The 24,513-nt window shown below is 39.6% G+C and overlaps 1 protein-coding gene across 1 annotated transcript in view; it reads right to left on the reverse strand.

Moving 5' to 3' along the window:
• Window positions 1-9,678: 9,678 nt before the first annotated feature.
• The window catches only part of LOC139741989 (thialysine N-epsilon-acetyltransferase-like), a 30,734-nt gene continuing 15,899 nt past the window's right edge, over window positions 9,679-24,513 (reverse strand). Inside the window, exons 2-5 of the mRNA XM_071652554.1 lie at window positions 11,953-12,091; window positions 11,236-11,412; window positions 10,602-10,642; window positions 9,679-9,951 (exon numbers count right to left, since the gene is read on the reverse strand). Coding sequence (XP_071508655.1) covers window positions 9,736-9,951; window positions 10,602-10,642; window positions 11,236-11,412; window positions 11,953-12,091 — 573 coding nt within the window. The 3' untranslated portion in view covers window positions 9,679-9,735. The remainder of the gene's footprint in view (window positions 9,952-10,601; window positions 10,643-11,235; window positions 11,413-11,952; window positions 12,092-24,513) is intronic.

A 24,513-nucleotide genomic window follows, 5' to 3' on the forward strand; every position in this document is an offset into this window, starting at 1 on the left:
ATCTACACGTAATCGTGGAACACTATCCAGGTAGCAATGACTGCCGTAAGTATTGAAAGATTCTAAAGCTTTACTGCATGAGCCAGTCTTGTTAAAGGGATCGTATAGTTTTGGTTGAAACCCAATTTCAGGTTTCTAACATTTCTTGGTGAGATAATGAGAAACCTCTTATGAAATATGAAAGAACATGTAATTCCACGAGGAATTCAACGTTTATTTGATGAAAATTGGTTTTGAAATGGCTGAGATTTCCAAAACAAAGCGATTCTAACAAAGTGTGGGACCCACCTTTAATTACGATCGCTTTGTTTTACTTTGTTTTTGGATGTTGCATCGATTCCAAACCTGATTTTCATCAAATAAACTTTGAATTCCTCTTAAAATGATATGATCCATACTATTTCATAATGTTTTCTTGGTTTGTCGCAAATAGTTAAAAGCCCAATTTTCATCTTTACCAATACTGTACCATCCCTTTAAGATTAGGTTTTTATGCTGTAGATAGTCAGGTAAAGGAGCATTACACCAGGGAGCACCTCCCTGATTACACTAAGCATGTAGCGATACTTTTTTTTTCCCCGGCTGCCTTTACCACGCTTACTCCTCATGACATGATGAAATTCCATTTTGTGGGTGTGTGTGTGGGGGGGGGGGGGTGGGAGGAGTGAGTGGTGGGGGTAGAATGGACAGTAGCAGCTTAGTATAGTCAGTAATAGTAGGGTGCAGAAAATGAAAAATTAAACGATTGAAACTCTTTGCAGCTACGTTCTGATCCAGCAGTTCCCGAATTTGTGATTTACAGGCCTGCTCATATCAGCAGATGTTAACCTGGATTTGGATGGCAGGGGAGCTTTAAGGTACGTTGTTAACACTAGAGACATTCCAACAGCCCATGATACATTTCTTCGTTACTTATTCTGATCGTGCACGGTAAAGAACTACTACTAGTAGTATAATATAGGCCTACTATATTGTTATTGTTTTCATTTTGAGAATACAATGCTAATGCCCCTGTCACACTTTGCCGGATATGGCAAACGCATTACACACACACAAAAAAAAAAACGAACGTCGATTTTGGCATCCGTTGATATCCGTTAAAATGCGTTTCATGTCCTTTTGATTCTTTGGATGGACGTTTATCTTCCGGTGATTTCCGTCAGAGCGGCCAGTAAACTTTGTAAATGCACAAAGTTTCTTCTTGCCAGAAACGGATAGCGCGATCTGACTCTTGTCCGATAGATGTATACGTTTTCTCCTGTATCTGTGCTGTACTTTGTCGTTTTTTACGCGTTTCCATCCGCTAGGCCTCCTGTAGAGTCCTTTGCTGCAAGAAATGAAACGGATGGAACGGCCATGTATAGCACATCAAACGCGTACGCATGGTTCTCTGACGTCCGTTGTACGTCTCATGCGTCACCCATGTGTTCCTCGTGCGTTCTGTCCTGTTGGCATGCGGTTCTTATTCGTTTCCCATGCGTTTGCGAGCGTTCTACTGTCCTGTACACAATCGCCCAAAGTGCGTTTTGTTCAGCTGCTAGACCGTGTATGTACGCTCCTCAGAAACGGAAAATGTATACTTTGTCCACCGGATTGACGATTTGAAGAACGGATGAGCAAAATCTTGCCCGTTTCTTTTACGGTGGGCCTATCCGGCAAAGTGTGACAAGGGCTTAAAGAACTTCAAACACTTGTGTGTAATAGACTTCTTTCAAATTCTCCGTTAGATTTTTTTCTCTCACTTCCTCTCTCGCTTTCTCTCTCTATCTATCTATCTTTTGTTGTTGTTGTTCCCAGCTAACACACAACGTTATCAAAACGTTTCCTCAACGTTTCTTTTTGTTGTTGTTGTTGTTTTTAAGTTTCGTATACGTCTTCGTCTAAAACGGACGTTTTCAAAACGTACATAGAACGTCAAAGTTTGGACTTAGCATTTACCGCTGTGCACATTTTCTTTTAAACGGTCTTTAAACGTCAATCGACGTTACAAAATGAAACGTCCTTTACAAAACGTTTGTAAACGTTATTGGACGTTATAAAAGTAAACGTCCGGTACCTAAAAAGTCCAGAACGTGTTTCCGTGTCCTATTTTTTGTTGAGCGTCTATTAAAAACGTCCAATTCCAATTGCCCAGTTTCCTAGGGAGTTACTGACACCACGTGGTAAGAAACAGCTTCATTGTCTCAGTTCATTTCACATGAATCTTCATTTAGATTAGTCTGCATAATATTTTTTTTCTGACTATCATTCTTTTTCAAGCCGTTTTCAAGCCGGGATTTTCTGATTGTCTTCATTTACGAGTTTGTTATTCAGTCATACTAATGTTTGGTGGGTTTTTTTTAATGTCTAGGCCTGCATGGTTTTGTATACAGTTTTGTTACTACAGGGAGTCCGTTCCCTACCCCATAAAATGTTCGTGTGTGTGTGGGGGGGGGGGGGGGGGGGGGGTGGGTGGGTGGGTGCATGTTCGTGTCTGTTTGAGGTTATTTTAGATATGTGTCTGAAGGTTGACGAATGATTTTTTTCTACCTTTTTGAGCTGTCAAAGCGCTGCTTTTGTCAAGGGAAAATTTTGTCGATGCCATTGGGGCACAAACTTCACACCTACTAGTCGGAACGGATCGAGAATCATTGTCACATAGGGTACCTATCTGAAGGGAAAAACTTCACGACACCAACTTCAGAATGACAAAGTTAGAAAAGATGCTTCAGGCAAAGGACAGATTGACTAATACATTCAAATATGTCGATGGTTTGCTCTTAGATGAATAGGTTTAACTCTGCAACCTTCACGTGTGGCACAATAATTATTGCAGCACCTTTACGGGTGCAACTTTGCACCTTTCAGACCTGTGAGCACCCGTAAAGGTGCTACAATTGTATCACAAGTAGAGGTGCAAAGTTGAAAGGTGCTAACCCTATTATTTTCGAGTGTATATGTATCAAAGACTCTTTCCACCTCCCTGGATGATTTGATATCAGGGAGGCAGTCGGGGGGGGGGGATGAATATATGGGTTTTTTTTAATTTCATTGAAATATTATTTGTAATGACACTTTTGCATTGTATTCTGTTTGTTTGATTTGACTTTATGAAAGTTAGTGTGAGAATCGATTCGAGTTCAACTTTAGGACTACAGAGCATGGAGTTCATAACGTTCTTGTAACGCATTGAGGTTTGTTTGCTGGTGTGGCAAGGAACACACTCTGTTGCGGAGCGGAGCGCACTATACGGGAGTATCAAACACATGTTTTCTCGCGTGACTGCCCGCGAACTCAACTTCTACCTCTCTTCAATGTACTGCTGATTGTCGCCGTGTTGGCAATGCCAATAGACATCGCCTACATTTTGTTGACATTTTGTCGCAGATTTCAAAAACCTACGTAAAACAACGACAACAACCAATTCAAAACTTAACAAGAAGAACGTGTCAATCACTCCCCGATCACTGACGGTTGATAAAAGTGGCTGGTCTTTGTTTTTCCTACTTGCTATGTTTACTACATGTTTGTAAATACTTGTAAATGAACTGTATAGCAATGTAAATAATACACTCGAATGATAGACGTAAAATACGGTAAACACACACAGTATGCAATAATCTTCAGATAATTGAAGGAGGCAGACTTTATAACCGGAAGACGAAGATGTGAAAAAAAAATCGCCTGACAAGGAAATTTCGTACAGTCTTTATTGAATTGTATATGTCGTGCTCTTTCGTTTTCTTTGGGCAAAATTATGCTGGGTTTTTTTTTGTGTGTGTTTCTTTTTTACAAAATTCTACCCATGATTTAAGAAACGTTCTTGGAAATGGTACTTTTGACCTTTTTGTCCCTAATTTCCCCTTGCTGTTTCGTTCGAATGAAAGAGCGCATTCTTGTCATTCAAATTCTATAAAATGCCGGAAGAGTCTGTCCTATTTTATTTGAAAAAAAAGGACAAAAGAGAGAGAGAGAGAAAAAGAAAAAAAAACTCGAAATAAAGAAAACGTCAGGTAATGCTTAGTTATGCAATATTTTACTATCTAAATCGTATTGATCCAAAGTAGATCTTTCGAGTATTTATTGTTTTCTTGTTTGGTAATGTGCCTACTAAACCATGTCTATATATCTTAAGACAATAACATGTAAGAGTTGGCATTGAATTCATCCATCATTTCTTAAAGGGGAGTTCCAGACCAGGTAAAAGTTAGTCTAAAAAGAAAGAAAGAAAGAAAGGGTAAATTATGACAAGCACAACAGTGAAAACTTGGTAAAAATCTCTAAATCGGATTGAAAGTAAAAGAAGTTATGAAATTTCAAAGATTCACAAATTTTCCCCAAACAGTTCTTGAACAATTGATTTGAATATGTAGATGAGTGAGCTGATGATGTCATCACCTCACAATTTCCCCTTGAATGTATACAAGAATGACAAAAATTCAATTCTCTGCTATAAACGTGTAAAACATATTATACCTGGTCAAACAACTTTAAAAGAATAACTATTTGACGCTGGGGCATTATTGCGTTTTAACGAAAACCTGGAAATTTTCACAATTCTATGTGCAAACTGTATATTCATATAGCAAGTTGTAAGGGGATAACATCATCAAATCAGTACTTACATATTCATATTGACTGTTCAAGAACTGTTTCGTGAAAATTAGCGAAATGATACGATTTCTTATCTTCCTAACAAATTGTGAGTTTGATTAAATATTCATTGTTGTGCTTAGAAAAAAAAACTCTTTCTTTTAGACTAACTTTGAACTGGGCTGGAATTCCTCTTTAAAGTCAGCTGTAGTAATCTCAGATGATTTTTTTTTCTTTTTTTTTTTATTTCAACGTATGTAGAATCACGTAGTTATTGTATGAAGGCAATTTATTTTGGTAATTAGTATTATTTACTTTGCGTACTTTGGGCCATTACGTCATTGATGGGTAACCTAAATCTTACAGGCTATGATTCTTTAGGTTTCCCTCCATAATAATTCTTTTTTTTTTTACTTTTGCCAGTTCAAGAAGAAGAAATGTGTATTGTTTATGAAATTTTGTTATCGTTTTATGTAGTTGTTTCAATGTTTGTATATATATTATTTATGATTATTATGGAAACATAAATCAGATCGAATCAAATCAAATCAAACTCTGAAACTTGTGGGGAATGGTAAAGATTAAAGGATTCCTGCTGCTTTCACGTACGTGGATCTATTTCATCCAGATCTTCACTAATTCCATGAGGAGCGTCAAGCTCAAAATAAAGGGGAATTCCAGACGATTTTCATAATTTCACATCATGTAGTACATAAATCGACAGCTCAAAGTATAGATTTGTGGAATTTTTGTGGTCCTTGAGCAGAGAAACAAATACTTTGGAAAATTACACTGAATAATGATGATGCCATAGGAGGCTCACATGATATTTCAGAAATGTAGCAGTGTAATTCAATTACAATTATGCTTGCTTGCAAATTCACCTGCGTATAATCTATGCATGCCTTCTTTTGTTCTGCTTCCTTTAGCCCCTACTTATGCATTCTGATGGTGAGGCTGCATGTCATCATCCTTGTTCATTACAATTTGCTATAAATTTTGAAAACATTCTTATTATTCATCCAAATCATTATAAATTCTGAAATTCTGTACTCAGTATAACTACTTTATAGTTGTTGAATGTAAAAGTTTGAAAATCATCCGGAGGTCTCCTTTAAGCTCCTTAATTGCAATACTAATACTGGTTCCATGACATTTGCTCCTGCGACAATAATTGCTTCGATATATCTGCACGCTAAGCCAAACGTAACCATAATCCTAATCCTCACATTAAACTAAACCTAAAACCCTACCATAGCCCTATCCCTAAACCTAAGTCCTTGGAGAAAATAAGATATCGCAGAAGCAAGTGTCCCGTCGCCACTAATACTATAATACTCAGGGTTTGGGCTCTATAAAACAGAGTGACGGAATCCCTCGACATAGATTCTACTGAGATTTGTACATTGCCGCTACACAGGGCAAGGTTATGCAGGGACAGTTGGAATCAGATACACACACACACACACACACACACACACACACACACACACTTATGTCTTTTATGATAGACCTATACAATGGGGGGGGGGACTGTTGGCGCCACGAGAAAAAAAATGTCACGGGGTTTGATCGAGAGAGGATTTAAGTGAAAGTAAAGAATGCTGATCTGCTCGCGGAAGCCATCCATTGGCAGGGTTCATGTGAATGGAGAGGAATCGAGATTGGGAAAAAAGGAAAATAGGATAAAGAAGGGCCAAGTGCCTCAGGGATTCAACACATAATAAGTTGACACACATTAACAGAAACATCGCAGAAAAAGAGATCAGCAAGATTTACGTGCGTTTGGGGATTATGAAATGGTTTTATTCATACTCATGAGATTGTAAAGATCAAAACTCCAATAAATATTTCTCTGGCGATGCACAATATTTACAAAGCAAATTTGCTTTCATGAAATCAACTTAATATGTACATGTACCATACATTCTTGTAAAAAGAGGTATCATACAGAATAAAAGAAAATAAATCGCGTTGAATGTGTTTGCATTATATAAATATCGTAGAATAGACAAGTTGAATCTGCTACATGAGTTTCTCCTTGAGAAATATTAAGTAGATAAAAGCAACACATTAGAAGTGGTTGCTGCCTATTATTCGTTTTTTTTTCTCGTAATTTGAATCACCACCGAGGCAAAGGTAGACCTGTCAAAAGTAGATTAAAAACTGAAATAGCGTTCACTGATAGACCGCCTTAAATACATTGTTTGTTGATTTTGAGGCATAATCGTTTATTACACAATCGTAAAAATAAACCAAACAAACAAACATTTATTATGCGAGGAAATTAAAACCGAGGTAAAAGAAAATATTGTAAGATACAAGGCAACATTCTGGTTCGTTAACTCTCACTGAATGTCAACCCATATTACAGTACAGACCATGCCTGAAGCTGCTGCTACTGAAAAGTGTAAATCCATGTCGAGACGTTACTCCTTCACTTCTTCATATAAACCCTTAGGTATTAAGATTATTCGTCTGCGAAACAAACAAACGATGGTTACCTCTCGTATAAATAGCATTTTGTTCGACTGTAGTGGCTACTTTGGTCGCTGCCGTAATTACTTCTCCTGTGAGCTCTTTCTTTCCTCCCACCCACCCCTCCCTCGCTCTTTAAGATGTCCAACAATAGGTACAAACACCATCAAGCAAAAATATTCAAGGAGTTGTTTGAAAGAAACGAAGGTGAGAATACTTCAAGCCTTTCGTCCTAATCCCCACACTTGTCATTACCGCAACTCTCTGGATATTGCAATGAACGAGTAGAACCAAACCTAACTCAACCTAGTATACTATCTAGAGACAGGAAAATGTGTCATCTGAAAAATAGGAGAAAACATTCCCATTTCTGTAACCTTGAACGTTTGTTGAAGAAGATGCAAACGCACTTCGTAACACCAAAATAATTACAGCAACCCTGAAATCTTTAATCTGTTAAAACCATTGAAGGTTGTAAACTCTTTCTAATGAATCACCCCTTAGGCACTGCTTTACTGGCAGAATGTCATCGATGTATACTTCTTAAATCGTCATTAGCTTTATGATCATATGGAGATAAAGACACACACACACACACACACACACACACACACACACACACACACACACAACACAAAAAGCACCATGCCATGAGAGAAAACGAATTTGCCTTGAAGCAGAAGTAATAAGATAAACCCTCTAATCATATTTCAATCTATGACATTTATGAAAAGGGGTCAATCTTGTTATAATCCGTCACGTTTAGCAAACCTAATATAATCGTTGTTGAATTATCGCTGAAACTGCTCTCGATGATTCGAGAGAATTTACTTATGAAATAGTCAGGGCAATAAGCAAATGAATTGTAATCTAATGAAACAAAACTGTTATTGCAGTGTTCTCTGTCCAGGAGAGCCCCAACAACGATAACTATGATCTCTACATAGGTTTATGTACAGGGCATTATTCGAACCCGGATTTTTGTTTGTTTGATTGTTTGTTTTCGTTTCGGAGACCATCAGGGCAATCGCCACTTTATCAAAGTCAATCAGTACTGGTGGCTTGATGTATCAACAGCACGATTCCTTGCCTATAATTAAGCCAATTTCATGTTAAAGAGTGAAAGCCCCTTTAAAGTGCATGATTAGAAATACAAAGTATTAAAAAGTGGAAAGATGGAAGAAGGTATCAATGTTATCAATTGTTTATACATTGTACTTTACTTCAGTTGTGCTATTTACAATAATTGAGCACATATACTCTGACGAAGATTACGCCTCATATACATGATGCCTCATGAGATAAATAACTTGAAAATATTTACATACTTCTGCCTTTATCCTTGGTAGAAAAAGAAAACAGTTTCTATCAAATTTGGAATCACATAATTATACAAACAGTGTGGAGTATGGGATGAATAAAATGCCCACTTGAGTCCAACGCGACAAAGATTGTGATTCAGTATTCAATCAACCATTCGGAGGTAGAATATTATTAGAAGATCTTCCAACAATGGATGCATCTTGTCTAGAATTTCACAGTTCATCAGCGCGTCGGAAACCAGTGGTATTGTTGACCTTATTTTCACCTCTGTTTACCCCTTTGTGCCTCCACCTCTTCAAAACGGAACCCTCTTGCTCTTCTTCTTTTTTCACTCTAGTCTTACTACCAAACATTCTCCAATAAAAGGCGAACAGCCGTAATGACGACTTTGTCGTCTTCAAGAATCTCCCAAGGAATGACATCGACTTTCCATCAACAAGTTTCAATGTTACGGAAAATACAAAAATCAGTCACATCTATAGGTCCAAAAAGAATGGAACCTGCGGCTTTGTAATCCTCCTGAAATTAAGTTAATCCCTACCTTTTCTTTTATGCAGCTTCCGTCCATGAACATTACTTTCATTGAACTGTATGCGCCACCACGGGGCAAGTCTTTTTTTAATTCATATAACGAGACATCTAACATTGTCCAATAGAGAGCATTGCTCTCTCTCTCTCTCTCTCTCTCTCTCCCTCCTTCTTTCTCCTTCTCTCTCCTTCTCTCTCGTAAACACACATACATCATTACACACACACACACACAAACACACGCCATCTCTCTCACTCTCTTTCTTCTTCTATTTGTCACTCTACATCTTTTTCTCCAGGATACAAACACCTTGGTAACAACCTTTGTGCAGCGACATTCCAAGAAACGGACATGATTACAATGCAGCAAAATTAGGCTTATTGTATTGTGAGCACTCCTTGGTTCTATAACTTGTTCAGGCAGTTGATTATGTTGTTTATTTACAAACAGAATTGCACACGAGTATTTACACCACGGTTGGAGACGAATGTCTGCTCCGTCTTCGAAGATGACGTCATAGTATAGCTATGCGCGTAGAGACTTGAAGAGTGCCGCTGCAATGCCATGAACCCTTCGTGTGCTTTGAGTACCGATTTTCACAGAATGTCCCATAGCGTCGTACAAACTCTCCAAGTTCCCTGGCACAAAAAGGGTTTACTGAATGCATCAGCCGCGAAGGCGAAGGACTAGATGAGCTTTAGTTCAGTCCTTCAATCTGCTCGTTGTGGCTGTTCAAAGTTTCACGTGACCCACCGAGATTTTTCTGTCTTTGATGGGATACACCCTCATGCGGCAAGTTCTGAGAACAAACAACTCCCGTTGCTTTTGTGCTCTCATAATTCGCACGTGACGATTTGCGAGCCGTTGTTGAGGACGGGAATCTTGGCTTTGGAGAATCGGGCGACTTCCCCGCGGCTGATGGCTACGAGATGGTACTTGTCGTTCTCGGTCATGTCTCGCGCTCCTATCCTCTTGTAGAGCTTCATCACGTCGGTGTTCCACTCCACCACAGTGCCTTGAATGGCCTTACAGCCTCTCTCTTCTGATATCTGTTGAAGAAGGCAAACACATTAAAACCATTACTACCTATAAGCACAGGCCTCTGCAGAATATTTGTGCAAGATCTCACAATTTCGAAGGATACAGATACTCGAAGTTCTACCACTTGATAAGAGTCCTTGCCGCGGAAAAGTCGGCATAACTGGAGTCTGACACGCACGTACTATGCTTACAACATGTGGAGTCGCCAACGCGTCGGCGACAGTCTATACCATTCAGAAGAGTACGATAGATTCTGTTGCTAACGTACTAAAATGATAATATAATAGTATCAAATCAAAGATCACTCAGGTTTAACTTGAAATTATCTAATCCAGTGACAAAGCGGATGGTAGAAATCGTCTTTTCGACGTAAGGAGGCGGTAAATTATTATCATAACTTGAGATAATAAAAATCAAATCAAAGTATAGTGTTTGGTTCAAACGTGTAATAATCAACTCACTAACAAGGAGTATCAATACGTTTTTCTTATTGCAGTAAAGAACACTATTAAAATGCCTAAGATATGAGAGATTGTTAGATGCTGGTTGATCAAAGTAGGATCCCCCCCCCCCCCCACAGCTTGTTGGGTTCTATGCTTTTAACTTTCAGGATCTTATTTTACTCGTATGCACTACATTGAATAGATGACTGTCTTACCTTGGCAATAGTGTGTAGGAGTGCCAATCCAAGTCCAGTACCTGTTTATAGAACAAGTCAAAAAAGAGATGAATATTATATCAACTCTATTTCGTTTCAGTACGGAAACTATGCATGACGACATTGAAGGACAGTTTTCCTTTTGTCCAGGATAGATTTCTTTGTCAGCAATTCAGAAAAATGAAACAAAAAGGAAATATTTCTCAAAAGTTTTTGTAATGGTATTGCTTTTTGGTGATATTGGTGATGGTGGTGTTTATTTCAATTATGGTAGCTTCGGCGATATTTCCGACAAGTACTTCCGATAACTTGAAAATTTGCAGAAAATAAATAAATAACTGGCAAGTTTCAAGGAAACAAAAACCCAAAGAAAAATGAGGATTGAGTGAAGGCAGCAACATTAGCAAAAAAACAAAAACAAAAACAAAAACAAAAAACAATATATATATATATATATATATATATACATACATATATCAGTGAAAATTGGTAGAAGGTCGGATAATCGATACAGATAATTTTGTTGAATTGGTGAGGGGAGAAGTTACGGAAGAACCTTTTGGCGATTCATGGTTTGTCCCTTGTCAATGCATTCAAATGTCAGATGATCTCACAGAATGTGCACAAGACATACCTCTGGATTCAGAATTGATGTAGACATCTTCGAGGTAAAGCAGACGTCCTTTCCAGGAACAGAAACCCATGAAGTAGAGGGCGTAACCCAAGATGGAGGACACCTCGTTCGCCTCCCTGTCCTCGAGAACGATGCACTCGAACACGGGGTTCTCACCAAAGCCATCTCGACGGAGATCTGGGGAGATGAAAAAATGAAGCCAAAGCTCAACATTGCAATCAGTTTACACCATTCGACTAGCCTCTTTGGAATGTTTACAAAAAAATCCATATACAAATTCTGAGATTTTAGTTAAAGCTACATGTCACTGAACCTGGACCTGAACTCGATTGTTTATTAATTTTCTCGGGACGATTATGGGACCTGAGTATTCGTCATGCCATGTCCACCCAGACAGATGTTATTGTCCACATGAAGTGAGTGATTTCTAAACGAAGCGCGTGAGTATTACCACGTTAGAAAAACATTGAAAAGTATTCTAGTCAAGAAGTAAATCTGATTCGTTTAAACACATTGCGTGATAATTTCATCAACAAGCTGCAAGGTAATTGGACTTTTAAGGTCAGCCTTACGATATTCTACATGCGAATAATGAAAAAGAAATAGGGAGCAGTGGTAAAAAAAAAAAAAATTCTAAGTGCAGGGTCGGCAGCAGCACTCCAATTCTCTGTGACCCACTAGCACTAGTACAGCCTTTAATACCACTTCCGAACCCACCTTCCTCCGTCACCTCCACTCGGTCTCCGTAGTCTTCACTGGCCGCCAACTTTCGCATGAGCACTGAGATTTGAGGACAGTCTTCGGCGCGTCCCTTTCGGATGACATACCTTGTCGTAGCGGTGGCCGGACTATCAACCTGTAGAGTATACCAAGAACAAGGAAAATTTTGCTTTTTTGGGTTTCACAGTCTACCATCGATAGAAAGTTTGTTTCGGAGAAATAAATAAATGTGTATGTGGAAGAAATACATTTTCTAGGTTCAACGAGACTCATTTATGCGTCATAGCATCGATACGGCGATGCTCATAATACAGGCGACTCCCGTTATAACGAAGTCCTCGGGACCTGTAGTTTTCTTTTGTTTTTATTGAAATTTCAAGGTAACGTGAATTTCGTTTTAACCTTGTTCTTTTCAAGGGGAGTGAATTGTATACAGATGTAAAAAAGTCCAGATCCAACGAAAAATACAATACAGAAAATGATTTATCATGAACAAAAGGGAGACACATAAATGGAGAGAGAATGAATATTAGCTTGAATGTACCATGAAACAATAATCAGGTGTGTTCATTTTACTTATCAATGTTACCTTATTTGTGATCTATAAACATTATATCTCATAATCATATTATGTCAACAGAAACACGAGCATTTTTTATTGCCAGCTATAAAGGAGACTATAGTCTAAAGAGAAATGAAACAGTTAAACTGTTTATGGGGCATTTTATTATGAAAAGCATAACGTATACTAGTTCTTTATTATGTTTAAAGGAATTTGGTGTCAAAACAACGTGATTTGATTAGGAAATAAAACATCTCAGTTGAAATAAATAGATATGAAACATAAAGGTACTACCAGGCTCTGACTGAGATCCGCATTGCATGGAATCAAACATTTTGAAGAAGCCATCTTTTCTCAGACCCGTTCGATTTCCCTAAAGTTTCTACAATAGAGTGAGTATTTGGATTTTGTGAAAAGAAGAACATGAAATGGGGAGATTTCATTGCCATTTTTGAAAGGATGTCACTTTGTTACGTTTGAAATCCCTTCCCTCTGATTTGACATTAATGCTTTGTTGCTCTCGGTGCATAACTACTGACATACTATACAGTAACGTTGCGATAAAACATGAAGGATTTTGCGATAAATGTTTGGGGTTTTTTGTTTTGTTTTGTTTTTTGTTTTTTGTTTTTGTTTTTTACCTCCAGGGCTGGGAGAAATAAACATCGTTTAATGGTAGCATATCAAAGTTGTTGGGTGTAAAGACTGCCCCCTATTGGCCCCATGACTATTGTATCAATCCGCGTGTCGGGATGGGTGTCGTTCCCTGGCTTTTTGAAAGGCATCGCGTTTTTTCAGTAACAACCCGTCTTTTTGGCTGGGGAAGCCTTTGAAAAAAAAAAATCAAAATGGATTTGGTGTGTCTTTAGGGGACGTATGATATGTACAATGGGGTGAATGGCAAGGGGACAAAAGACAAATGTGATTTGAATACCACGTAAAAAATGATATATATCCCCGTTTTAGATAAGTAGTGAGCTTAGCTTTTACAAGTGCTGTCAATGACCCGCGAGTGATCTGTTGCATTCACAGTTGGTGGCAAAAAGCTGAATTAGCCCTCGAAGTATTGTCAGCTACTATTGTCAGCTATAAAGATCTACTGTGAGATTTTTCCCCAAGATGTTTGTTGACAGTTTTCGGTCATTTTTTTTCAAATGAATTGTAAAGGGGGCGGTCGTTTCTTCTGGTCTCGCTCCTTTCTCTTAAATAGGCATTCCGTTGAAAGTTAGTCCCCAACAATGACGATCTGATAAAACTCGGATGAGATTAAGGAAGTGATGAAATTGTGAAATTTTGCTCATTCCAAGATAAAGTTCTTGAACATTATTTGATAAGAATATGAACCAAAAAAAAAAAAAAAAAGATGAAAGACCCCATAAAATCCATCACTTTCCGAAGGTATCATCCGAGATTCATTCGATCGATGCTGGTCGAAGTGGGGGAGGGGTGTACCGATCCTTGCCCTCCCCCCGTAGGATATGCATGATCTATGTACCAATACTGCAATGGGCATGCGCATACGCTGGCTGCTATCACGAAGGCAGATCAATAGTTTTCTAGAAAGCGATGCCAAGATTCAATCTGCAGAATTTTGATTGGAAGGATTTCATTCGCTTATTGCGACACCAAAGGAATCGAATGGATATGTAGTTTGCGGATTTGTCGAGATAATCTGCTTACATCGGAAATAGAAGTGTTGTTTTTTTCTCTTCTAGAAGGAGTGGTAATCCGACAGGTCGCTTACGTTGATCTTCTATAGGCTTTCAACACTCGTGTCAGTGATACGGCCAGGTATACTAATTCGAAATACTCCTTTAAGAGCAAGCGCAGTGCGAGAGGTAAAAGATCTAAAATTTCAGCATTGTTCATATTTCCAGCGACATTTCTATAGATCATAATTTTTTTTGGTACACCATTTGAAAAATATTTACCGCACATTTAAATTCAATAGAATGAGTTATCATATCACCTACTGAGGTGGATGTCACTATAGAGTCGTATCGCAAAAGGGTTTTGAAAAGCAAAAGTTGTATACTACTTTATCAAGCAAGCCTTAAAGGGATAATATAATTTTGGTTGAAACGGGGTTTCTGGTTTCGAGATAATGAGAAACCTTTTACGAAATATGAAAGAGCATGTAATTCTAAGAGGCATTCAAAGTTCACTTGATGAAAATTGGTTTCGTAATAGCTGAAGTTTCCAAAAAGCAAAGAGGTCCTATTAAAAGTGGCAACCGGCTTTTATTAGAACCATTTTGCTTTACTTTCTTTTTGGATAGCCCCGCCGTTTCGAAAAAGATTTTCATCAAATAAACTTTGAATTCCTCTTTCTAATATTGTTTGATCTTTCTTAGATCTGAATCCACACCAGCTAAACCAAATCTATACCATTTCCCTTTAAAGCATAGGCCCTGGAATTTTGGCTCCGGCCAGTGTACTTCTTAAACAGGGAAATTAACTATAAACAAATGATAGACGTGAAATCAATGTTCAGTATCTCACCAAAAAGAAAAGAAAAAAAAAGGTTTGAGGAAATCCATTCAAAAGTTCTTCATCCTTCATCGGTGTGCGCTGTGCCGTCAACGCTGTTATGAGCTACAACAATCCGTCACGTTGGGGAACGAGATGAACATTATATGAAGAGAATACCAATGAAAATCATACACATTTTTTAGACAAACGTCAATATTATGTTATTCCCCTTGTCTTCTGACGGTGGTAAGATCATGAACTAGAAATAATCAACACATTTTTGTAGGTTGTGGCTTTTATGCTGCGTCCGCCGATTTACTGTATGGGCCGATGTAACGCGTGCCATCTGCACAGGGTAGAAGGCAGAACATGCCACACAAAATAACCTCTGAAAGCGGCGCCAAAAGCAGGAAAGAAGATACCGCCAATTTCAGTCCATTTATGTACGAACCAAAGGTTTGAGAAATGCAAAAGCACCAACGTTTTTATCTAAAGTACCGCGGCACGTTACTTGCATATGTTGCATTAGAAATTTCTACCACATTATTATCATGAGTTGTTTGATTTTACTCAGCTTGCGACGGTCACACTTAACTTGGGGTTTCATCTATAAAATCAAATTAGTTGGCATATATGTAGTACAGTGTACATGATTGTATGTAGCCTTCCTAAAGTGAAGGGCTACAAAAATTACACACATCGCGTTTTTAGTGTTGTCGGTTATGGAGGGAAACGACCTCGTGAATACGCGCGCGTTCAGCTTTCAACATGACTAGTCACAGCTTCGTCCACGGTCACTGCGACGACGGAAGGGTTTGTCGTGCGTATAAAGCTGCGGTCATTCCCAACGGAATCTTCGATTCCTGGTGCAATTTTATTCAAAATCATTTACTGGCCTGGGAACGGATTCAAATCAGGTTATCAACTCTCACTCTCCGCCCCTAGTCAGTTAAATCCATCCTTGGTTGACAGTGGTTTCCTGGTTTGGGGGGTTTCGAACCTGTAACATCCGACTGACTTCAGCCAATAAAAAAAAAAAGTTATCCCCACAAACAAGGCCTTGAAACCGTCGGCGACTGACCGAAGATACAGCGCGCCTGTCACCCAACAGAAATTCGGTGTATCATGGACGTGGACCAAGTCTTTTGGGATGCTCCCGTTTCACGTGATCTCACAGACACGCGGTTCGTTCAAGAGCATTTAGCTTCCTTAACCCTCTTCTTTCCAGTGGCACCCTGTTCATATACAATGTCAGGTTCATTTTGAGATCGTGGTTCTGAAAGCGTTAACAACTGACGGCACTCTGTCTTGTTTTCGGAAATGAACTGTCCCTGGAGCAGGTGGTCGGCTCCCGCTAATTGAAAAATGACAAGAACAGAGTACGCTCATGACTCATGATCCTGTGTCTACATCACGTTTTCATTCAAAACAGATATTACTTTATGATTGTTATCATCTTGCTGTCTTGGCATCTATACATTGTTCATGTGCACAATGCAGGCTGATATGATTATTTTGACTTATTTTTTTTTTGGACGTAATTGAAGGATGTCGTGCTGGCCGCGTGGGACGAAAGACTCCGTGGTGGCATGTATCGGCTGACATTGTTTCGACCTAATCATGGTTGTGTAGATTTTTGCGCTTGTGTTAAAAAAAAATAAAAAAAAATTGATGAATAAAATGAAAAAAAAAAATCTTGATTGTAGAGAGGACGGGTTTACTCTGCTATGAGTAGGCATGTGGTGTTGTACAGATATTCCAGCTGGGTAAAATACCAACACTAAGTTGACACTTTTGGTGATGTCAGAGTTACGTCGTTCTGTTACTCACGAACACTCAGACGGTAATAACCTTCTCGGTGATTGTACATTTCCTCTCAAAGTTGACCAAGCAGTTGCCTTTGCGCCATTGTACTAACAAACAGGTATCTCCCTCCTTGGAGTGCGCTTCCAAAAAGAAGAAAACCATGGGCCAAGGAAATAGAAATTGGACACGTGCTTTGAACTGATTCTCTTGAGTTGAACAGCCACGTATAATCCGAAATCGTGTGGGTGTCTTTCAGTGGTTTTGAGCATGGCGGCTTATACCGTGTTCGTTTCATTATGATACGCAATACTTATTAAGATGTTCAGAATGCGAACCGTCATCTCTCAGACTGCGAGAAAAACCACGAATAGACAGTGGGAGTTTGACGCTTTATGAGACCTGAAAAGTTCACCACAAGTATAACTGAGTTATTTCGTTTATAGAAAAAAAAAGCAGATCAAGGATTGTCATTGAAAGAGAAAAGATACCGCTGCGTATATTTCGGTACATCATAGCACATTCCCTCCCAGATATCTTTTACTGAATGGTCATCTTATGTCTAAATGTTCAAAAGGCTAGAATTCCGAAGTTATGGTCTCTCTTCATTTCGGGCAATGAGCATGAACATATACTTCTCTGTACATTACGAAAACAAAAATAACTACATGGAGATCTTTTCTTATCGGGAAAAAAATGTACCAGCTTCTTCTTTACCAAATAATTTAATGACCTTATACCCAAATGACGTCCTGTTGAAGTGTTCATGCATCCTTGACGGCAGTTCAAGACCATGGAGAAAAAACAAAAACAATGGCTGCTGACTTACTGACTTTGGGACGGTAACAACTTCGTCACGATTTTGCTCTGATTTTGATCCAATCTTTCTTGAGCTGTCGCGTCGCGTCGAGTTTGTACATCTTTTACAACAAATAACGCGTAACTTTTGTCTAGGGCAGCACTTCCTTTGAAGAATGACGCTTAATTTGCCCTCTTGTTTCATTGGAGGACAATCACAAACAATGAGTCACTCTAAAGGTCTCATTTTGAGATGGCAAATTGAACTCGCAGGAGACGAAAGCATTCTTCGACCTCTCCGCTTCCCCAGTAACAGTAACAACAACAACAACAACAACAACAACAACAACCAAGGGATATCTAGTTATTTACTGAATTTGTCGGAGTTCAAGGTTCAAAATTTATACGTAACCAGGAAAGCTGCCTACGTTCTTAACAGAGAAGAAAAAACCGCACGGGAGGATTCAACTCGTAATAGTCGAGCATTGAGAAGTGGAAGAAAGGTCGAGAGTCGACATGATATGGGTTTTGTTTTGTTTTGTTTTTTCTTTGATTTGTATTTTTGTTTCCGCATGGTTGTAATTATTGCCTTTATTCAATTATTATAATCGAGCCACATTATCTATGACTCCACATCTTAGTCTTGCCACAAAGACAACTCACTTCGATCGAGTTATTAGAAAAAATAATGTCCGAGAAGTGGAAGTGATGATATTCTTCATCATCTAAAACTCACATCTGAGGCCCGTTCCATAAACTTGTTATCAGTGACAACTACAACAACTGCCTTTTTTTTTCTCAGCCAGTCAGATGCAAGGATTTCAGCAGCTTGTCACATCTATGACAACTTGTCAGTGATGACAAGTTTTATGAAACGGGCCCCAGATTTTGACCATTCTTGATTACATATAATATATATATATATACCATGCACTTTGAGAAAGGCGTCAAATTATCCCGGTGTCAACTAAAACTAATTTCAAACTCTTAAAGCCCGCGATACTTGGAAGAGTGAAAAGTCAGCTGTACCTACCCACGAGGCTCTACTACCACACCAGTGTTAAATTCTGCCCACATGGGTGGCTTAGTACTTTCTCGGTGTTATAATGTATCCCCCCCCCCTCCATTCTTTGCAACCATAGCATGTGATTCCCTTTCCGTTTACTCCATAGCGGAAGTATAACTTGCTGTACTATTCTGCTCTGAATTGTTCTATTCTACTCTGAATTGTTTAATCAGAGCGTATTCTACTAAAGGAGTGTAATCACTGACTAATCGGAGAGCTTCTCGCCGAAAAGTTTGGCTTTAATGTGGGCTTGCTCTTCTTAGTCCATTATCCAGTAATCCCACAACTCAATTCAGTTGGAATGCAGTATAACAGTGCAATTTCACGACGTGGTGCTTGCATTCCACAACTTGATAATCTTTTGCGACACTTTCTTATACACACGAACATGTTAAAACACCACATCTACATAGCATAAACCAACATAAGATGTTCAATTTTTGGCCATTGTCGCTGAGAGCTGACTCAAAACTTTTGGCCGTCATTTATCCTTCTACAAAAGAACGTCACAGCAAGCTAGCGTTCATTCAACTATAATACTTTGAGTGGGATGTGGATATTATCTTAATCAGTTGAAGATGGTACAATAACCGTCATTACAAAGTCTACATTGTCGTGTTGCAATTTTAAAAAGGGTTGCGCCTTGTTTCGAGCGATTGGATACCTTTAAATCTGAAGGAATTTACTTGATCGTCACTTTGAATCTTCTTGCGCGCTTATCACAATATCCCACGGAATACAACAATAATAAGAAGAAAGTAATTACGTTGTCTTGTGTAGGACCCCACTCGTTGTGCTCGGCAGTGGAGATAATGACTTTATTGGATCCTCTGACACAAACTGAAGCCTTTAAACTGACTCCACAGGCTGAGGGATTCATTATAGCTTCACAGCTTGAGCTTTGTCAAGTACACATGTACTATACAAGTCGTTAAGTTCTATAAAACGCTGGCGACTAAAGAGCCTTCCCTGGTGATGTACACTGGGTATTATCTTCACAGAACCATGGAAGAAGTCGAGGTTATCACTTCAATAATTGGTGTCGAAAAAGCCAAAGAGTTGCGATGGCGCTAAACCATAACGGAACACCGAGCTCGAAAAAAGTGGTTACTGGAGCGAGAGTGATCTTGGTGTGCAAACTCTGGGGGGGGGGGGGGTCATCACAAATACACATGGATGGATAAGATATAGGATGAGCAAGAAGGTATCGTACCTCCTTGGGATAAGCCTTTTCCTCTGGGTACGTCGGTACAATCTAGAGGTGCGAGGTGCCTGTATCATCTGCCTCACTGGGCTCTCTCATCTTCCTAAGAGAAATGTTCTTGTTCCACACGTATTGCCATATAACACCTCGCTATGTATTTACTCTTCGTACTACGCCCTATTCTCATCCGCACAATTCTTTCATTTTGATACGAGAATCTTTCCGATAGATACACATTAATGAAAGTTTGAGGAAAACTGAACAGTCGATTTTCTTCAAAATTTCACTGATGTGATCTACTATGTCGCTGGTTTCACTCAATCCACATTTCTCTTTGGGATTCGGTTTCCTTTGAAAACGGAATTGATGTCATTAGTTTGATTATTATTTTCTTCCTTTTTTGTTTGTTGTTTTGTATATGAGAAAAATAAAAGTAAATGGGAACCTATCGAAAAATAATTTGCCCAAAACAATACTGTGATAAAATCAAGCGATATTACAAGCAGATCAAACGTTGTTGGTATATAAACTTGTGCCAATAATGTCTATATCGGGGAGCTCATCACAATAAATTATTGTCTCCATGGGAAACCTCATATAGGAAAAAAAAATCAACCGTCACATAGATGTCGATAAAGCTGACAGTCCAATAAATGCTAAGTAGATCAACATAATGGTACTGGAAACATTAATGGAGTAGAATGCATAATTACACAGAAGACTCTGTCGAGACTCTGTCATTGATCCTGATGGGAAATAGAATATAACCTACTCTTAGGACTATCATGGCATGGTTGGGGCAGGGAGGTGGATCCTGGTTGGGTTCACCTTGTACCACATAAGGTCATGTTCATGATAAAATGGTGCACGCGATCCACCCGGGCATCACCCCTTTGCCCTGTCTTGAGCGATGAGGCATTTAATCAGATTGCCTTCTGCTGGAAAATGGGATTACAGTTGGGAGCTTGCTCGGGACGTGTATATATAATATGGGAACGTTCGCGTGAGGTTTGCGTATTATTAATATCTACCGAGAGCTGTCGAAAAAGAGACAGGTAAAAATGTCATCCTCGCTTGTACAGGGAGCGAGATGCCAAACAAGATCGACTATGATCCATGGGAAACATTTATGGGAGAGACAGAGACAGGTAGATAGAAAGACAGATAAATAGATAGATGTAGATAGATAGATAGATAGATAGATAGATAGATAGATAGATAGATAGATAGATAGATAGATTAAGAATGAAAGAGGGGGCAGATGGATAGGGAAAGGGAGGGAAGGAGGGAGAGAGAGGAGCATCTGGGTTTATTTTCGCGAACAGACACGCCCTCCCTCTCGCTCTGTATCGATATCTTTACTTATCTTTACAAAGTATATATTTAACATCTTGCGTTCTTGCTCTTTCTCACAACTAACCACGCCCATTTACTCATTTTATCTATGTGTGCGTGTGCATGTAGGTGTGTATGTCAGTGCTGTAAAGTATGGTCTTTCGAAAACATACATCTATGTTGTCTCATATTCGTTTTGATATGGTCTAAACATGACGACGGATGACGAACATGAGGTCAAAATTTCCGGCGATCTCGAAACACATCGGGGCAGTATATATATTGGGTTCGCAGAAGTCCCTTCCTTGCGCGTTCTGCCAAAATGAGCACTGCATACTAGTAATGAACATGATGAAGATGAGCTGACCAGCAAGGGGGGGGGGGGGGGGGGGTGTGGGGGTACTCCCTGTATGGGATGGCGTTGACCCTGAGTGATTTCCTTCTCTGATCCACCTGTCTTACCCACCGCTCGCTCCATCACACAAACCCGGAGCAGAGCCAGGCTCCGCGCTTCGTGAACGGCGGTGAAAGCAAACGCCATTTACATGGGACACCAAGATCATGGGATTAAACTTCCATAGATGAGAACAAGCGTGGAAAGCTTTGGAGAGCGTTACCATGGTTACGGATTGACTCTGATTATGGAAGGTACTTTACTAAATTTGTCAAGAGCGAAATGCCCTAATGTTCAATAATAAAAGGAAATGAGAGGGAGGGAGGGGAGAGATTTTGCGTTTTTGTGTAAGAGGGAGGAGGATAGTATATTAAATGCGTGCGTGTGAGTATGTATGTGTGTGTGTGTGTGTGTGTGTGTGTGTGTGTGTGTGTGTGTGTGTGTGTGTGTGTGTGTGTGTGTGTAAGGGAAGGAGGGAGAGAGAGAAGGACAGACAGTTACGCAGTGAGAGCTAATAGCACCAGAGTAGAATCAGCAGCCGCCTGCTCTCTGAACACACACCGTAAAACTCCCCAAGCGGTTAATAATAATCTTACACAACAACGTTCTTTCAAGCGAAGAGTTGAGAGTGATTAATCTTTTTGCCTTAAAGGATACACTACAAATGGAAGAAGAAGTAAAGCACTGAAGATGATGAAAGCAAAATAATAAATGCATTCCGCGCGAGACGAGCATGTGACATTTCAGTGACAATTTCCTCGCATCGTCCTTGGTATGCCTCGCCTGTAACGAGCCTGAAGATTCGACACCTAATAATGCGTTCCTAGTTCGTTTAGTCAGATATGAAGGTCATCGTTTACTAGCGTGGGGCTTGCTTTTTCATTCAGTATGTCTATCTCTATCAGATTACATGATCTATTATTTACATCCTCGCTGTGCAGATTCATTATGGGACTGGCACATCATATCGGTGATTTTAAATTTCCACACCCATTATTTCCTCTCCGGACATTCTTCTCATTATCTCCAACACTAATGTTGTGGCTCATAATGCAAGACTAATTATTAGCCAAAGATTGTGAGGTATCAGGCGTCCGTACCCAAAATCCTATATACCATAGGGAAAACAGAAAAAAAAAGAGATAGTGCCGGATGGATCCCAAATAACTCGACAGAACGCATTTATCCAAGGCTATGCAATGCGTCGCTTCGAAGCGTTAATAGAAATTGCCACAGAACGCTGCAAAGTCATCGCAGTGATCCAATTTAGAGGAGTGCCCCATTAGAAATGAATCTCACGTCCCTTGATATGAGTACCAGGCCCTATTTACCGCGTTTAGAGTGGACTGAGATCCGGGCCGATCATCTGTATAGAAAGCATGTTTTCTAATCTAATAGGACAGAGACTATCCATTTTGCCTCGTAAGTCTTCTGCTGTGCGTCTTTACATGCCCATTTTTTTCTCTGAAAGTCAGTGCATTGTTATTGGTAGTCAGGTTTATCGGCATACCTTGTTCTAGCTCTTATCGTTTGTTCAAGTCTTTATCCAGTTCGATTTTTGAAGGAGTAACTCAAGCGCCTATCCCGCCCGAGCTAAAAGTGGCGCTCCAGGATCTTTTTCTGTTTCTAACCCAGTATTCGAATGTCTGGCTGCAATCAAAAAGACACCTAAATCTTAATTCAATTCCCTCGCGTCTACTGGGTCTTAAACGATTCTATCATAGCCCCTGGGCTATTCTATCATAGCCCCATGATTCTAGTATAGATCGTTCTCCTTTATTGTAACCCCTGCATTTAGAGAAGACGTCTGGTGTTTTACACCCATGCATTGTCCGCGTTCAAAATGCGTGTCTGTTCAGAAGGATTCCTCTATAAACAAGGAACTGAACCCGTAATCTGCTAACACCAGCTTCGACCGATAGCCGAGCTTTGACTACGTTATCCCCACGGGGGTGTCGGATCAGGCTGTAACAATCAGACAGTAATTTGCAGCCATTCTTTGGAACGACCAGGAAAAGACAGAGCTCATCCCAGCGATTCAAAAGACATCGAGAAAATCCCGAATAGTCGATATACACGCACCACCCAACGACGCCCATTGTACACCAGCGCCACCATAGCCATAATCATCTTACGTGACAATGTATGTCTCCTTTTACTGTCACGTTGCCGCCACTATATGTTGCCGCACTCACTGAATACATGAAATACTACTAATAACTGTTATTTTCGTGAGGATTCAATCTTCGCGAATTTCACGAATCGCTGTTCGGTTGCGAATTTAACAATACGCGAAATTGATATCGCAACACGCCAGGGTACGTACTAGTTGGCTCATATCCTTGCTCTTACCAAGGAGGTACTAGGCTAGTACCTCCTTGCTCTTACTACTTGCCTCTTCGTCAAATCGCCAAAACGACTCACGAAAAATGTCTGTATGAAACCTCCTCATTCACGAAAACATATGTACGCGAAAATAACAGCTTAGGTAGGCCCTCTATGACGCGAATTGACAGTCGATGACATGTTACTGATTATAAACGAAAACAAAAAAAAATGTTTGTCTTTTCCATGATCTCAACACCCCTCATAATTTCTGTCTATGTCCAGAAAATATGGAAGAAAGGAAAGACTTGTGAGGTCGACCAGTCCAGGAAAGTAACCAGTCACAGAAGTTCTTCAGAGGAAGAGTGCCAATACCATATGCGATCTAGGGGTAGGGACCTCTGGTGAAGCAATACTGGCTATATCCAGGTATGTCACATCCGAGAGAATTTTGAGTTCCGGAAATATTAAAAATGATATCAACGCGTGCACACACACACACAGGCGCACACAAGAACTCTTCTTCGGAAAACGTTAGCGAATATTGTGGAGTTGATTTGTTGATATATATCCTTGCTTTAAGATTTTAGCCATTTGGAA

Source organism: Diadema antillarum, unplaced genomic scaffold (assembly GCF_040938485.1).
Source record: "Diadema antillarum isolate AM-2024a unplaced genomic scaffold, OU_Dant_1.0 seq00000971_RagTag, whole genome shotgun sequence".
In the NCBI taxonomy this organism is placed as follows: Eukaryota; Metazoa; Echinodermata; class Echinoidea; order Diadematoida; family Diadematidae; genus Diadema; species Diadema antillarum.